The 17,334-nt window shown below is 38.2% G+C and overlaps 1 protein-coding gene across 1 annotated transcript in view; it reads left to right on the plus strand.

Annotated features, from left to right (window-relative positions):
* Nucleotides 1-17,334, plus strand: part of LOC136885055 (uncharacterized) — a 93,630-nt gene that overhangs the window by 28,910 nt on the left and 47,386 nt on the right. Inside the window, exon 3 of the mRNA XM_067157449.1 lies at nt 8,856-8,927. Coding sequence (XP_067013550.1) covers nt 8,856-8,927 — 72 coding nt within the window. The remainder of the gene's footprint in view (nt 1-8,855; nt 8,928-17,334) is intronic.

A 17,334-nucleotide genomic window follows, 5' to 3' on the forward strand; every position in this document is an offset into this window, starting at 1 on the left:
TGGCCACAATCTTAACCTGGATCGAAAATCACCCACATCTCGCTCTTCTATTTTCTTATTGAGTGGGTTCCTTTTAAAAACCAAGTATCTACGACCAGGTTGCAAGAGTGTTCCTTCATCGATCTCAAACAACAACTAGAAAAACAAAAAACAACCACACATCTATTGTCGTGCTCGATCGATAATTCTCCGTTCGACCCAGTAGTTCACGGCGCACTCACAGATGGCAGTTGAACGCAGTTCAAATGGAACACTCATACCGCCAATGTAGACTTAGCTTTTTCCAGTGTAGCCCACATCTGTCGTGATGTCAACTACGGTTGATTATTACGCACTTTACATGCTAATGGCGCTTCTTTTTTCTTCATCTGCCTTTACCTTCATGTAGGACGTGGTATATATTATGGCTCATATAATTACATACACACTTGATCTAGTCTGACAATCACCGCTGAGCGCTCGTCAACGGTATTACTAGTAAGAACCCGCTTCTTATGAATCGTGTACAATTCCATCGGTACTCGAACGACCTTTAAATAATTTTCAAGTCCATGCATACTCGAAATGCGTGATATATATATGCATACGCCATAGGGTGATGTAATGCAGCCTTGGTTTATAAAGAATTGCATTTGGATGTAATTACGCTCAACAGAAAGTCTATGAGAGATACTTGGAATGAATAGTTTAATGTGAGAAACATTCTGTGAGTTGATATATGTTTCAGTCAAGATTTTGCTGTAATATTATTTCAGTAAAAGCCTCGATGGCTCAGACAGCTGCATGCTGGGCTCTTACCACTGTGTTTTGTGGTTTAATTCCTATTCAATCCATGTAAGATTTTTCATGGACAAAGTAGAGGCTCTCTCATTTCCCTGGTCTTCCCTGTAATCATTCATTCCAATATCATTTCAGCAGGCTTTGGTAGCCAGCACAGTTCCTATCCTTGCCACTAGATGGTGGCTTCATTCATTCCATTCCTGACCCAGTTAAATGACTGGCAACAAGCTATGGATTTTCATTATTTCAGTAAATTCCTGCATCTTGTCATTGATATTGAGCTATAGGAAATGAAGTGTAGATAGCTGGGTGCTGTTTTGGCTTTGTGGCCTGCTCTTTCATTCCCTCAAATTCTCTCTTGCCCTTTGAGCCGGTGAAGGTTATGAGGTTATTTACAAGAATGGTTTTATTTCTGATTGCAAGAGGAGGCAGATGCATTCTTTGTTTGGGGTGACAGTTAAGGCTGCTTATGTGTCTACAGGGATAGCAGGGGCGGTCACTTGATGGTTTGTCTTGAGTCTAACCTACAGCATTCAAAAGAGGGAAGAATAAGCATTGGAAAGAAACAATCGTCAAATCAATTCATACAGAGAGAGAGAGAGAGAGAGAGAGAGTGCGTGTGTGTCCAACGAGTTCTCTTTCCCAGCTTCAGGATGAAGGTGGGCATTAACACTCCTTCGGGCGCCACCTTGACAGATCTTATATCAGATTAAAAAAAATTGAGAAGGTAAAAGTTTAGAGCATGGGTCAATCACAAAAGGTGCAATAATTATTGAGAGGAACAAATAAATGTCACAAAAAAATGAACAGATGATAGGATGAACATAATCGGAGTTCAGTGTGGGAAGAAAGAGGAGATGAAGGCAAACATGATAACACCAAATTATAACAACCATCTCCATTGCCACAGGTTTTCTCCTCACCAATCCAAATTCCTCTCCTTTCAGCCTCCGACAGGCTGGTTTCTGCTTCTCAGCTTCATCAGGAGGGCGGACATCGGAAATCATTGCGGGTCCAGCTTCATACTTTTTCACTCTTGATGTGGAAAATGTAGGATAGGAAGAAAGGCAGATAAATGCAAGAAAAGGGGAGAAACGTGAGATAAAGATAAAATATAGTAGGTTAATAATGAGGAATACAGAGAAGCATTTGAGAAGTAAGCACTTGTTAAACAGGGTCATCTAGAAGTTATCTATTTATTTCATTATGTTGTCATCAGTATCACCTGGTGCGGACTCGTATAACGTCCTTATTACATCCTCTACCTCATGTTTTGTGAAACTGTTTCCACCTGTGTAGCTCAAGTTCCGTTTCCTGATATTACTTTTCTTTGGAGCTATTGTTATGCATGCTGGACTGAATGACTCAGTTTCAATTCTGGCTTGGTCCAGTGGTATTTGAACTTGTCCACCTCGTGTTTACTACATCTCTTCATTTGTTATTTTGGTGTGTATACCTATTTTCTTAAAATGTATATCTCAGGCAACCATCTAGGAGTGGTAGTAAAGGAAGAAATCAGGCTTAGTTAATTTTTTCTATTTCATGATAAGAAGTTATAATTGATTTATCATGTTCTCCCTTCATTTATTAGTTCTGCACAGTGTCATCCCTTATGCTGAAGCATTATTTTGCACCACCCCAGCACTGTAGTCTGTGTTACCCCTTACTGCTTCTATGTGTGAACAGAAAATTTAGGGAAGTATAAGGTAAGAAAGCAAAACAGAGCCCATCAAAACCACATGACCGAACGAATTGGCCATGCGGTTAGGAGCGCGGAGCTGTGAGCCTGCATCCGGCGGGAGAGTGGGTTCGAGTCCCACTGTTGGCAGCCCTGAAGATGGTTTTCCATGGTTTCCCATTTTCACACCAGGCAAATGCTGGGGCTGTACGCTAATTAAGGCCACGGCTGCTTCCTTCCAACTCCTAGCCCTTTCCTATCCCATCGTTACCATATGACCTATCTGTGTCGGTGTGATGTATAGTCACTAGTGAAAACCATTCGATAAGCATAAAAAACAAGCAAAATCACAAGTTCAAGGAGCAATGTGTAACAGACCTACCATTTGAAGGCAACCAAATTCCAGAAATATTCAAGTGAAGTGATGGCGAAAACAGGCCCATTCCCTGGAGAGCAATAAAGAGGGTGTGAACAAGAATGCAAAATGAATTGTAATAAGTTCTATACATTTGTGTGAACGGAAGATAAGAGAACACCCATTACCTTTAACAGTAGATTTTATAAATTAAAATAACTTGAATAGTACATTTGAAATAGTAAAACAGGACATGATTCATGATATGTAGGTAAGTAGGTTAAAAACAATTAATTTCCTGTAAATTAAGATAATGATTAGTGATCCCTTATTAAAATATGGTTATAATCTGAAATATATTAAAATGGAGAATACTTAATAAATTCCCAGTTTGTTGAAACCAAGAATCAGGCACAAATACATAAACAATATTATTTAGAAGAAAAATATTTTTAATTGAGGAAACAACTTGGCGAACGAAATGGAATTCGATGGGGCGCTATCAATATTAATGGGGCTTATGGAAGAAAGAAAGTAGAACTGGCTGAGTCAGCAAAGAGGATGCATCTGGATGTGCTAGGAGTAAGTGATATTCGGGTAAGGGGAGATAACGAGGAAGAGATAGGAGATTATAAAGTGTACTTGACGGGTGTTAGAAAGGGAAGGGCAGAGTCTGGGGTAGGGTTCTTTATCAGGAATACCATTGCACGGAACATAGTTTCTGTTAGACACGTAAATGAGCGAATGATGTGGGTAGATTTGTCAGTTGCAGGAATTAGGACTAGAATTGTGTCCGTGTATTCACCATGTGAGGGTGCAGATGAGGATGAAGTTGACAAGTTTTATGAAGCATTGAGTGACATCGTAGTCAGGGTAAACAGCAAGGATAGAATAGTGCTAATGGGCGATTTCAATGCGAGAGTTGGGAATAGAACTGAAGGATACGAAAGGGTGATTGGTAAATGTGGGGAAGATATGGAAGCTAATGGGAATGGGAAGCGTTTGCTGGACTTCTGTGCTAGTATGGGTTTAGCTGTTACGAATACATTCTTCAAGCATAAGGCTATTCACCGCTACACATGGGAGGCTAGAGGTACCAGATCCATAATAGACTATATCTTAACAGACTTCGAATTCAGGAAATCTGTTAGGAATGTACGAGTTTTCCGGGGATTTTTCGATGATACAGACCACTATCTGATCTGTAGTGAACTAAGTATCTCTAGGCCTAAGGTAGAGAAAGTGAAATCTGTCTGCAAACGAATAAGGGTAGAAAATCTCCAGGATGAGGAAATTAGACGGAAGTACATGGATGTGATTAGTGAGAAGTTTCGAACAGTAGACATTAAGCAGGTTCAGGATATAGAAAGTGAATGGGCGGCATACAGGGATGCTGTAGTAGAAACAGCCAGGGAATGCCTTGGAACAACTGTGTGTAAAGATGGGAAAAGGCGAACATCTTGGTGGAATGATGAAGTGAGAGCAGCTTGTAAACGTAAAAAGAAGGCTTATCAGAAATGGCTCCAAACAAGGGCTGAGGCAGATAGGGAGTTGTATGTAGATGAAAGAAACAGAGCGAAACAAATAATTGTTGAATCCAAAAAGAAGTCATGGGAAGATTTTGGTAACAACCTGGAAAGGCTAGGTCAAGCAGCAGGGAAACCTTTCTGGACAGTAATAAAGAATCTTAGGAAGGGAGGGAAAAAGGAAATGAACAGTGTTTTGAGTAATACAGGTGAACTCATAATAGATCCCAGGGAATCACTGGAGAGGTGGAGGGAATATTTTGAACATCTTCTCAATGTAAAAGGAAATCATCCTGGTGGTGTTGTGAACAGCGAAGCTCAAGGGGAGGAGGAAAATGATGTTGGTGAAATTATGCTTGAGGAAGTGGAAAGGATGGTAAATAAACTCCATTGTCATAAGGCAGCAGGAATAGATGAAATTAGACCTGAAATGGTGAAGTATAGTGGGAAGGCAGGGATGAAATGGCTTCATAGAGTAGTAAAATTAGCGTGGAGTGTTGGTAAGGTACCTTCAGATTGGGCAAAAGCAGTAATTGCCCCTATCTATAAGCAAGGGAACAGGAAGGATTGCAACAACTATCGAGGTATCTTACTGATTAGTATACCAGGCAAAGTATTCACTGGCATCTTGGAAGGGAGGGTGCGATCAGTCGTTGAAAGGAAGTTTGATGAAAACCAGTGTGGTTTCAGACCACAGAGAGGCTGTCAGGATCAGATTTTCAGTATGCGCCAGGTAAATGAAAAATGCTACGAGAGGAATTAGCAGTTGTGTTTATGTTTCGTAGATCTAGACAAAGCATATGACAGGGTACCGAGGGAAAAGATGTTCGCCATACTGGGGGACTATGGAATTAAAGGCAGATTATTAAAAGCAATCAAAGGCATTTATGTTGACAATTGGGCTTCAGTGAGAATTGATGGCAGAATGAGTTCTTGGTTCAGGGTACTTACAGGGGTTAGACAAGGCTGTAATCTTTCACCTTTGCTGTTTGTAGTTTACATGGATCATCTACTGAAAGGTATAAAATGGCAGGGAGGGATTCAATTAGGTGGAAATGTAGTAAGCAGTCTGGCCTATGCTGACGACTTGGTCTTAATGGCAGATTGTGCCGAAAGCCTACAGTCTAATATCGTGGAACTTGAAAATAGGTGCAATGAGTATGGTATGAAAATTAGCCTCTCGAAGACTAAATTGATGTCAGTAGGTAAGAAATTCAACATAATTGAATGTCAGATTGGTGATACTAAGCTAGAACAGTTCGATAATTTCAAGTATTTAGGTTGTGTGTTCTCCCAGGATGGTAATATAGTAAGTGAGATTGAATCAAGGTGCCGTAAAGCTAATGCAGTGAGCTCGCAGCTGCGATCGACTGTATTCTGTAAGAAGGAAGTCAGCTCCCAGACTAAACTATCTTTACATCGGTCTGTTTTCAGACCAACTTTGCTTTATGGGAGCGAAAGCTGGGTGGACTCAGGATATCTTATTCATAAGTTAGAAGTAACAGACATGAAAGTAGCAAGAATGATTGCTGGTACAAACAGGTGGGAACAATGGCAGGAGGGTACTCGGAATGAGGAAATAAAGGCTAATTTAGGAATGAACTCGATGGATGAAGCTGTACGCATAAACCGGCTTCGGTGGTGGGGTCATGTGAGGCGAATGGAGGAGGATAGGTTACCTAGGAGAATAATGGACTCTGCTATGGAGGGTAAGAGAAGTAGAGGTAGACCAAGACGACGATGGTTAGACTCGGTTTCTAACGATTTAAAGATAAGAGGTATAGAACTAAATGAGGCCACAACACTAGTTGCAAATCGAGGATTGTGGCAACGTTTAGTAAATTCACAGAGGCTTGCAGACTGAACGCTGAAAGGCATAACAGTCTATAATGATGATGTATGTATGTATGTATAATATCACCAAGAGAAGCTCACAAAATCTAAATCCTAAAAAAACTTCCAACATTTCTCACAATTAAGGAAATAAATTTGTGCCCACCATCACAGACACATCACCCTCAATTAACAATCTGTTTCCAATAAACAAAAGGCAGCCCACTCACAGAAACTCAAGAAGATAGGATACAATAACAGTAGGAAGGCAGATACATATTAATCGCAGCCCCCAAAGGAAAGAAGGGTGGACATGATAAGGAGAAGCATTAGCTGAATGCAAGAAAATTATAAGAACATAGCGTTATTGGAGATTCAGAATGACTGAAAAGCTTTACATGGAATTTAGTAGCTTAATATAAAATTTCATTACTTATCCCGGCACAGGGGATGAGGTTACTAGGGGCAGAAGTGGACACATCTTCTCTCACGCATGAAATGAATGAAAAATGTAATCATTAGAGTACGGTTTTAGATTTAATCGGTAAGCTTCTGTATTTATTTTCATAAGAATTATTGTAGTTTTATGGTATTTTATTTAGAAATGTAGGATATTCTTCATTGTTTAATCATATCATGAACATGTCTTTAATGGGTGACTCCTTTACGCATGTCTGCCAATTAGAGATTGGTATAATGCACATTTAGCTTAGTAGTGTCTGCAGGGAAAAAAATGCCATGCTTCCATTGCTGAATTTTCATTTCATGCTTTTCCTATGGCACTTGGTGGATGTCTCACAAGATATCTATGCATAGTATTTTGTGTTGTGTTTCTGCAGTGTACATCCCATGTTGTTCCTGCATCCTTCCCTGTGTATAGGGTCTGTTTTGTACCATTTGCTCAGAATTTGTGACAGGTTCTGTTTTATTTCCAGAAAACTTTGTTTAATTTGTCCTATATTATAATAGCAAATGTCAGTTATATATTCTAAATCTTTACGTGCTTCTTCATTCCTGTTTATCTCATTTTCCACTTGATCTACCCATTAATAATAATAATAATAATAATAATAATAATAATAATAATAATAATAATAATAATGTTATTTGTTTTACGTCCCACTAACTACTTTTTAAGGTCTTCGGAGACGCCGAGTTGCCGGAATTTAGTCCCGCAGGAGTTCTTTCACGTGCCAGTAAATCTACCAACACGGGGCTGTCGTATTTGAGCACCTTCAAATACCACCGGACTGAGCCAGGATCGAACCTGCCAAGTTGGGGTTAGAAGGCCAGCGCCTTAACCGTCTGAGCCACTCAGCCCGGCGATCTACCCATTACAACAGTGTATGTGCATTCTCGACCACCACACTTCAATATTTGCAAATATAGTCAATATATTTACAGTATTCAACAATGCCAGAAATACTAATGTAAACATGTAAAAAGTGCAAGGTGAGGGAAAATCTCACTGAACTGCAAGGATGACAACAGCGAACCTTCACCAACATGCAATATTCGCAGAATGATGCAGAAGATAATAAAGTTTGAATATGTAAAAGGAGAGTCATGGGTGCAAAATAATTGTGCAGTGCGACTAAATCAAGTATTGATCGATTCCCTCACCACCCACTAGTGCCAGGTTAAGAAAAGATTGCCTTGATAGTACCGGTAATACAAGTAACCCATTAAACAAAAATTTATAAAAAATAAGGGAGGAAACAATGATAGTGTTAATGACATAAAATGGAAACAAGTAGCTCCAAAAAAATTGTGAGTGGCATACAGTTATGCATGTGGTTTCATAATCCCAAACATTCCTCAAAGAAATTTTACAACCTAGCTAGTGTACCTGTGATTCTACTGTGTTCTACTTTGTATACAAGTTTCTACGTAAATGATTGTACACGCAGTGAGTAAGATTAAATTAAATTGTTTGTCCCTTAGCACTATCCGAGAAAGAAAATGGGGAGGACCCCATACACTGTTTTCAATGTAAGGTGCACTTTTATGGAGTTTTGATGATAATGGCAGGCCACATTTTGTTCCACCATTCAGAACAGAGTTCAGGAGTTTCTACCATAGTGGCAAACTCTCTTCCTAATTGCCATTAACAATAGAGATGAGGAGTTTTCAGTATTAAGACAGCCCCCTTTTCATAATACCAGTCAAAATCAAGTTGGCAGATTTTAATATCTCATGAATAAAACCATCTTTTAGGTTGTGAGGCCGTGTACATTTGCAAAGTTTCACCCAGACATGCCATTTGGGCTCATCAGTTACATAGGCATGCCTCTGTAAGCCTTTGCTTGGCAGTGGCAGACCAAATGCATGATCCCGCATTGTTAGCAAATAGGGATTGCTAATCTGCTAAAGCAGAAGTGAATTCTTCATTTTATAAAGTATGTACTGCTAGCAGTCAGTCCCAGCCAGTGCCTGTGGGCTGTTTGAAATAAAGGCCTTGTCCCTGTGATTTGATTTCCATCGGAGAGGGTAGGCTGTTTGGTTGTGATAAAGACATTGAAAACAATGGAGAGCTACAGGCCTGCCTGCTTACTTCATTGGCCAATAAACGCTGAACCTAATGATTATGTTAATAATAATACATATTTGTGGTACTTTTTGTTCAGTAAACATCAGTGGAAATAATTTTTGGCTCATTTTCTTATAACAATTTCTGTTGCAGTGTGAAATGGACCAGAAAATAGAGATCAAGGAGGAACCTCTCTGGCATGAAGGCATGGCAAGTACATCCTTAGTAAGTATCATGCCTGATTACTTCATAGTGATTGGAACTTAATTGATATTCAAAACATTTTCAGAGCTATATGCTACAAAGTATTTCTTTTGGAATTATGTTCAGTGCAAAACAAGATTCATAAACTCTCCAACTTTTAAAAGGTATGTTGTCAGATGTTTTATTGTATTCTCCTTTCATGGCATGACAAACCTAGGTGGTAGTTTGATAGGTGTGCTGTGTGTTGTCGCTGTCGGTGGCCATCAGATAAGTGGTGATGGCATGCTGGATGTCATTCATTGTTATATGAAATAGTGGATAGTTGTTGACATTATTTTTCCCATGGATAGTTTAGTGTTTGGTTACATAACGCTAATCATTTTCTGTATAAATTAACTGACCAGGCCCTGTTCTTTAGATAATGAGGACCTTCTTCTTACCTACAGGTAAGATTCCCAGTGAGTTTGAGATATCAGTACCTGAAACTTAGTGCTGCTTCAGGATCCTGTCCTATGAACATTTTCTCATTTGGCAAAACAACTATAGTGACATTTAGGTTACTGTTCATGACAAAATTACTGGTTGTGAGAGATTGGGTCCTTTTCACCTATAATCGTGGGAGGATTGAGTCCATTGTTGCAGTATTGATCATTCTACATTATCCTCCTTGGCAACAGCATATTTATATACACGTGTATATGAGGAGTTTGCTCATTATTGATTTTTCTCATCTCTTCTCCTGATTGATAGATTTTATAACGTTGATGGTCAACTTTGATAACTGGATTTTTCACTTAATTATATAATTAAGTTTTTGGTGTACTTTTTTCAAGTCTTTAGTTGTTTTTGTACAATTTCTTGTGCTCTGTTCTGTCTATTTCCACATAATTTCAATTTTCCTTTTTTATTGATAAAGCTACATTAACTATGAACCATTCTGTTGAGTTTTTGTGAATTATATTCATGAGAAACAAGCAGAACATCCAACAGTTGTGGAGGTCACTGAAAAAGAAATTTAAGAGAGTTATGGGAGGACATGGATTATTTATACTCCTCTACTTGAACAATCTATGGCTTGCTCAGGCTGGTCACGGCTTGTTGGCAATGCTGATGGCACTCCTGGATGGAGCAGTAGGGGCAGTTTTTGAAATTAGTGTCCTTGAAATTGTAGTACTCAGTATAGGTCCTTAAAGAATGCCATCAAAATATTTCCCCACAACAACAAAAGTGATGCAACCTAGAAGGATATGTAAACACCACCAGGTCGTTCTCAGTGCTGAGTCCAATCCAGCGCCTGAGAGTTACTCATCCAGGTAGCAATACAACTTCTATTCATCAGTAAGATTCAGTCCCAACTTGTTGGATCTTCGAAATTACCAGAATTAAGATAACTATAACTGCAGTGCTTCAAGGTACGGCATAACTGTCACCCTGCTCTTAAGGCTTCCTACACCGTTGCTTTTGAGATTGCACAGATAGATAAATCTAGGGGAGTACTACTCTTATTCCCTCTTGTGGTGTGGAATTTACAGGGCTCATGTGGATAGTGATATGGTTAAGAATTCCACTGATATGAAAAGTCACTTTATACTTCATTCAAAAACCAGTTAATGGAAAAATTTCTGACATCCTTTTTCACCATGATACTACAACACTGGTATCACCTGACCTGATTGTGTGGCTGTAGGTACTGCAACACCTATATTAACATTCTATGAAATCTGCAACAACTGAATGAATGGTGTGACAACCTTGTTATTTTTATCATTTCAGAAACAAAGTCCTGCAGGATTTCAGGAATTTAGTTTGGGAGCAAGTCCGGTGGTTTAGAATGGTAGGGCAGGTCATGGCGTTAGTATTATAAAAGGATTGTAGTAAATATAAGTTCATATACAATGCTCTAAGACCTTTTTAATCAACACACTGCCCTGCTGTGTTTGCAGACCACCCTTCTAACTTAACCCGGATATGTGCTAAATACATAGTGTAAAACTGTTAAGTTAAATTTACTATCATTATTTTCAGCACAGTTACATCAATTACATCAGGGTTTAAATGTTTAGGGGTTTCGGATGACATCACAAACCCGTATGGCACTCCACAGCAATTGAATGGTAATCCCTGGTGTTGAATGATTATGAACGAGCAGTACAATATAAAAAGTTCAAAATACTCTGTGTTATTGTTCATGATAAGAACACTAAAATAGTTCAACTTTGCAGTTACTGTTACCTGTCTGTTAGTTTGAATGCCCTGAGGGGACTAAATTGAAATTTTTTCATATCCGTTTTAGTACGTCATATTTCCCGCCTGGCCACTCATTCCTGATACTCGGCTGACAAAATTTCTGGGGAAAACACTGCACTAGTTAGAGAAGAAGCTGGTAGGATAGGATACATTGACATGGAAAGCTGCATCATTCTAGTCCATGGAGTGATAAGCCATGCATATTAGTAATGACTGTAATCTGTGTAAATAAAATTATAACAACGTATCTATATTGCCCCCATTTTTCCCGAGCTAAGCCCAGCCAGCGAGCGAGAGATCCCAAGGTGGACCGTTCAATCGTTGGCTATCACTTTCTAGAGGCATTTAAGGGATGTTAAGGGTTGATGACCAAGCAGGATAAAAAGAAATGTTAAAACAACACTCTGACATTTATTCACATGAGCAAACAACAAATGAAAATATCCTTGCTGATGTTTTTGATTTTTACATAGAACTTCCATAATATTGCATTTCTTCCTCGATTTAGAGTGACACGTGTTCTTAATCTCCAGCCTTACTGTGCTGTAATGAAAACCAAAGAAAAATTAGGCCTCTTGCCTTTCCAAATCAAAATTTTTGATTGAAAGAATTTAAATAAATTAACATATAGGTTCATAAAATAATTAACAACTGTCTTGCTAACGAGGGTTTTACAATAAATGTGTTCAAAGCTTTACCAATTCATAGTAGTCTCAACACGTGGTTTTAAGATGAACTCAACTAAATTTATCATTTACGGTATTTAATATTAGTCAATGACACCAACATGAACTTCAGTAGAAAATGAAAATTGATTTCAAAATTCTCAAAATTAATTAATTATTATTCTGATTATTATTATTATTATTAATTCCTCATCATTTAATTAACCTATGTTTCACTGTCACACGATCGTGTTCTTATTAATTTTCCACTGCATCATTTACCTAACGATCGTCATTAGCATTCCAGAATAATTATTTTCAATTAAGTATTAATGACTTGGTTTCACCATAACTCAAAATAATCATGCGGCAAACGAACTTCTACTTCTGATCTTTGTATTGCATTTCCATTCAAATTAATCTTAAAATATTTCAAAGTTCAACTATAAATGTGTCAGAAATTTACGTTACCAACGTGTGAGCTAGTTAAATAAATTTTTTTTACAAATCGAGTGCCTTCGTAAGATAACGAGATGATCTTTCCTTTTAAATCTCGCTAATGAAGAAAATAAATCCTTTTCTAGTCTTCCTCGACTTAAGTTGATCAAAATTTTCCCTTAAGGGCATGAAAATTACTTCTTAAGGCAACACACAACGATGAGTGTAATCTGCGTCGCAGCAAGTGCACGACCAGATCAAATTAAATGGGACCAACATGATACAAGAGAAATATACATATTTACATACACACACACACATTCACACTAGGAAACACGTCTTTTATGTACATTATTTACATCGAATCCTGTTTTGGCAAGTTTATTCATGATTTTTACGAGTGGACAGGTCGCGTAATATCTAGCAGAAATAATCTGTGTACTGAAATTATTCATCATTAATAGTGACTAGTGATCGAAGTCATGGGTATCACTTGGTAGAAACACATTTCACATATCAATGTAAGTTCATCTAACTCTTGAAATTATAATGGAAGATTCTAGTAAAATCCATAAGCACTACCATCGTTTGGGCTACAGGTTGAAACTATCGCGAGCGTGAGCCTTAATAGTACTATTTTTATTCCCTACTTGTGAAATACACTCGCAACACGTGCTCCAATAATTATAATCTATCTTGCGCTCCCAATACACAAGAATAAGTCAAATATCATCATTAAATCATCAATTGCTCAATTATACAACAAATATCCCTCAGGATTGGTCATATTCCAGACCCTTCATGAACAGAGCACATTCAATCTCACATATAAGGACTCTACTGTAAATTTATGGCTCACGAGCGTTTAATTCTGTTTTACCCGATCTTTAGTCAATATTATTATTATTTAGTGATTATTACATCTACTGATCCTCGTGGAATACCATAAAATTAGATGACTTCATCATAAATACAACAAGTGATCTTGAAAGACACTAGGTTCGACCCTATTCACTCAAAATGTACACGTAAATTTCAGTCCAGTAACTTTCAACATTACAAGGGAAGTAGATTTATCGTGTGGTTAGTGATTATTAAATATTAAGCTCCTAAGCATGGGAAATCATTCAAAGACAACCTACTTGTCTACTCTAATAGATTCAAAATTTCATTCACACGTACCTAGTCTACCACGACACCTTAAGAAGTGGAAAAATGACATATTTCTAACTACAACAAACTAATAGATCTACGACTTAAAGAAGAAAGACCTCTAGTTGTACAAAAGGTAAGACAGATAAATTAAATTAAAAAGGTACTCAAGTTTTAGATGGATTTCTATTCCCGTCGACAGTCAATTATTCCAGCATTTTCCTCCGGTCAGTCTCCTTCCAATTACCAGATACGCCTCACATTTTACAGCTCCATGGAGGCTTTGTAGCAGGTGTCCCTCGATGAAGTGGTGTTGTCGGTGGTTGTGGAATTTTCCATCTTGAAGTGTTCAACTTCTAAGACGACTTCCGTAGAATTCCGGTCACAAGCTGTAACTGAGATGACAAGATTAAGTATTTTGCACAAGCACACGTCGAATATTAATAACTCGTCTACACAGTCACACTTAACTTGGTTCTTAAGGCGTGTTTTATTCTATAAGAATTCACTAATTACTTCGCTAAATTCTGGCAGAACGGGCGTCGACTTGAAACTGGAATTATTTCCCCACGTGGTCCTATAACGTAGTGTCCCACACGGCAGTACAGCGAAGCAACACGGCGAAGGATATTCAGAGAGACATTCAGAGCTTCAGAGAGCGATTTACTCGTAACAAGGCCTTTTTACTTATCAGCCTGGGAGGTGTGATCTCCAACGAGAAGGATAATTGGCTGATGGTCTCATTTTATTGGCTCAGACTATTCCAGATCCAACTGTGAGTTGCGCGCGTACAGCGGTAGTCACGTGGTTTGCTTTGGCCTTGGCACAGTCCTGGCCGTGTATCACCCCTCTGAACGGCGAAAAAAACTCGTTCTTAGCTCGCCACTACTCCCCAAATGACACGCTGCAGTTCCAAGCAGACAATAAAACTTTTACTTTCCACTTGTTGAAAATATTCACAATATCGCCAATTTTAACGGGGACAATATATTGATTATTTTGACAGCATTTTCTTATAATTATCCATTTCAGGTGTAATAATGATACATAAATGTGTTTTAGCTTTGGGGTCTTGCCTTTCTTTTTGTTGTTGTTGTTTGAATTCTTGTAACTGAAAAACTACTGGATGTATTTGAATCCACATTTAGAATCCTCTTATCCACGCATAATTTTTAGGTTCAATATCATTTCAATGTCCATGAATTGACTGGGGATTTTATGTGAAACCTGAAAGAGTGATTTTACTCTCCCAAAAAATATACATGGCCAACCTTATTTGAAATCTACCAATCTTACTGGAAATCTTATTTTATATATTCACCTGAAACAGTAGACGTGCTGTCATAATAACACTTTGAGGAGTCTGATGAGTCAGACTGTTCATAAGAGTGAAATTTACTGAGACAATCATTAGCATCCTCACTTACAGTTTCACAAGTCATTGATGTGGACTAGTCACCACACCTGACAATGTTTTCAACCTCTAAACTCTTTGAAATCTTTCCCACTATACAATTCACCCGTGTTAATGGCCTGTCTATCCACGTTTTTCCATCAGCTATAACCAGCACCACATCCCCTTCTGCTTCTGGATCAAGTGACTTAGGTACTCTTCTCAAATTCTTGTTGCAACTGTTGTAGAAATCAAAATCTTGATAATTTCACAGAATCCAGTTGATGTAAATATAGTAATCCCCAGCAGACTACGCCTTGCATAATACATGAAGGTGAAAGTTGGTTGAGATCTTCAGGCTTCTCAGGCAAGTAGGTAAGAGGATGGGATTTAATCACAGATTCACACTCAAACAGTAGGGTCGTCATCTCGTCATAACACAGTGAAGCTCTCCAGAGGACGCATCTCAAATTTCTCTTTACTGTCTGAATCAGAATTCTCCACCAGCCACACACCCCCAGCCTGCTAGGGAGGGGTTAATCCTCTATTGTATTCGTTGCATTGTGGACTCTCTTTCTGTGTGGTTTTAGTCGACAGTTCAAAACAAATTACCTGTACCAGTGAAATTTGTTCCATTGTTGTTGATGCTTGTTGTTTAAAGGGGCCTATCGTCTAAGATCATTAGCCCTCTATTGTTGTTGTAGACACTTGTGATCTTTCTCATTGAGTGATGAACCCTCGAAAACTTTGTAAAAATCCATTTGTTATAAAATTTGTGACCACTTCCAAGTGCACTGGCCTATACACGACAAATGTAAAAAGCATAATCCACACCTTTGTTTTTACTTCCAGTATCAAGAGCCCAGCAAAGTCTACACCTGTCACCTCAAATACCACAGCATCTTTCATTCTGTTTTCCGATATAGTTCCAGAATCAGCATCTGCCGTCTTAGCTTTGTGCCGTTTTACATCTCACATATCTTGACAGCATGGCCTGGCTGCTCCTTTTCCATGAATAACCAATAAACTAATATTCTAACATGTTCCTGATGAATTAGAAGTTGCACCAGACAATGTTTAGTCGTTAGTACTGTAGGGCATCTGAAGTCCTCACTATCTTTCCTTTCAGTACTCTTCGTTTTCAATCACAAATTTCCGTCACAATCTTAGATCGTGCAAAGTAACTTCCAGCTTGAAATCCCTTCTCCTCAGAAACTTCTTCTTGAACGAATCAAGTGAGTAACCTTCCTGATGCCTTTTTCAATTTCGTTCTCTCTCCCGCAAGTCTTTAACTTGCATTTCCTCTTTTGTTATTAGTAAACCACAACATTCCAGTGACCATTCTGGCAATCATGATATAGAAAAGGAATTTTCCAGATTCCATGGAGGCTCCCCAGAGAGGACAACATAAGTCACAGTTTCCTTATCTCTTTCACGATCAACTTCGTCCTCTTACACGGCAACTTCATCGCAAGACCACTTTTCTTCTCCAGCCTTCACCAGGACCTTCCCACCACTTTGATTACTCTAAAACTCATCCATGTCACAAACTCGTGAAGGCAAATCACCTGGAAAAAGTCTTCCTCTGCTCTGTGGGAATAAGTCAATATTTCCTTCACTCTATTTTGTACAAAAACAGCCTTCTGTATCCACATCAATGCAGTGTCCAAAGATAGCAGTGCACATCAACGAGACTGAGGCTGTCTTTCATAGTGGTTAACATTCTAACACCAATAAGGCAGAAAAGTAATTCTAGTTGAAGTGTTGCAGTTCTCTTAAATGGTGCTACCCTCTTTTTTGTGAATATTAGCTGCAGACTGCTTTCATCATGATGCTTGCTTTTGGATGATACAACTGCAACATAAGCATATTTACTAGCATCACATACTGTGTGAAGTTAACAAAACTTCCTTACAGTCACTCAAGGTAAATCATCTCGGTATAGTAATACAAGCTTTACAAGGTAATTGTTAATTCCATTTTATGAAGATGTGTTTTATTTCTTATAGTACCTCTGTATCCCAACTTATTTTCTGCTCCCTAATGTCTTGCTACAGAACCTACGGCATCATTTTAACCAATTTATTCATCTAATTAGTTTTTTTATTAGGCTTCCCTATCCTCATTGAACTGAGACAATCTTAGTCCAACTAAAACTGTATTTAACCCACCACTTATTATATGCTGGCTATGAACAAATAATTAACGGAAGAACCTACTGACCATATTGACTACTGGATTTTGACCTATATCTCCACCGATATCAACAGTGGAGTAGGCTTCAATTTAACTTCGACATTTTAATGAGTACATCAAGATTTTAAACTCACATATCATCAACAGTTTCACAACCACAACAGACTATAATGCCTATAATGCATTGCAACATTCCACCATACATTTTACTTACATTTTATTTTATTTTTCAGTGAGAATTTGTCATCATATGTACTTTATATCATATTGCACATATATTCCTTATAGTAATTTAATGTGTTACTTGTCCATTTTGCAATTTTAAGCTGTAGATAAC

This window comes from Anabrus simplex, chromosome 13 (assembly GCF_040414725.1).
Source record: "Anabrus simplex isolate iqAnaSimp1 chromosome 13, ASM4041472v1, whole genome shotgun sequence".
NCBI lineage: Eukaryota > Metazoa > Arthropoda > Insecta > Orthoptera > Tettigoniidae > Anabrus > Anabrus simplex.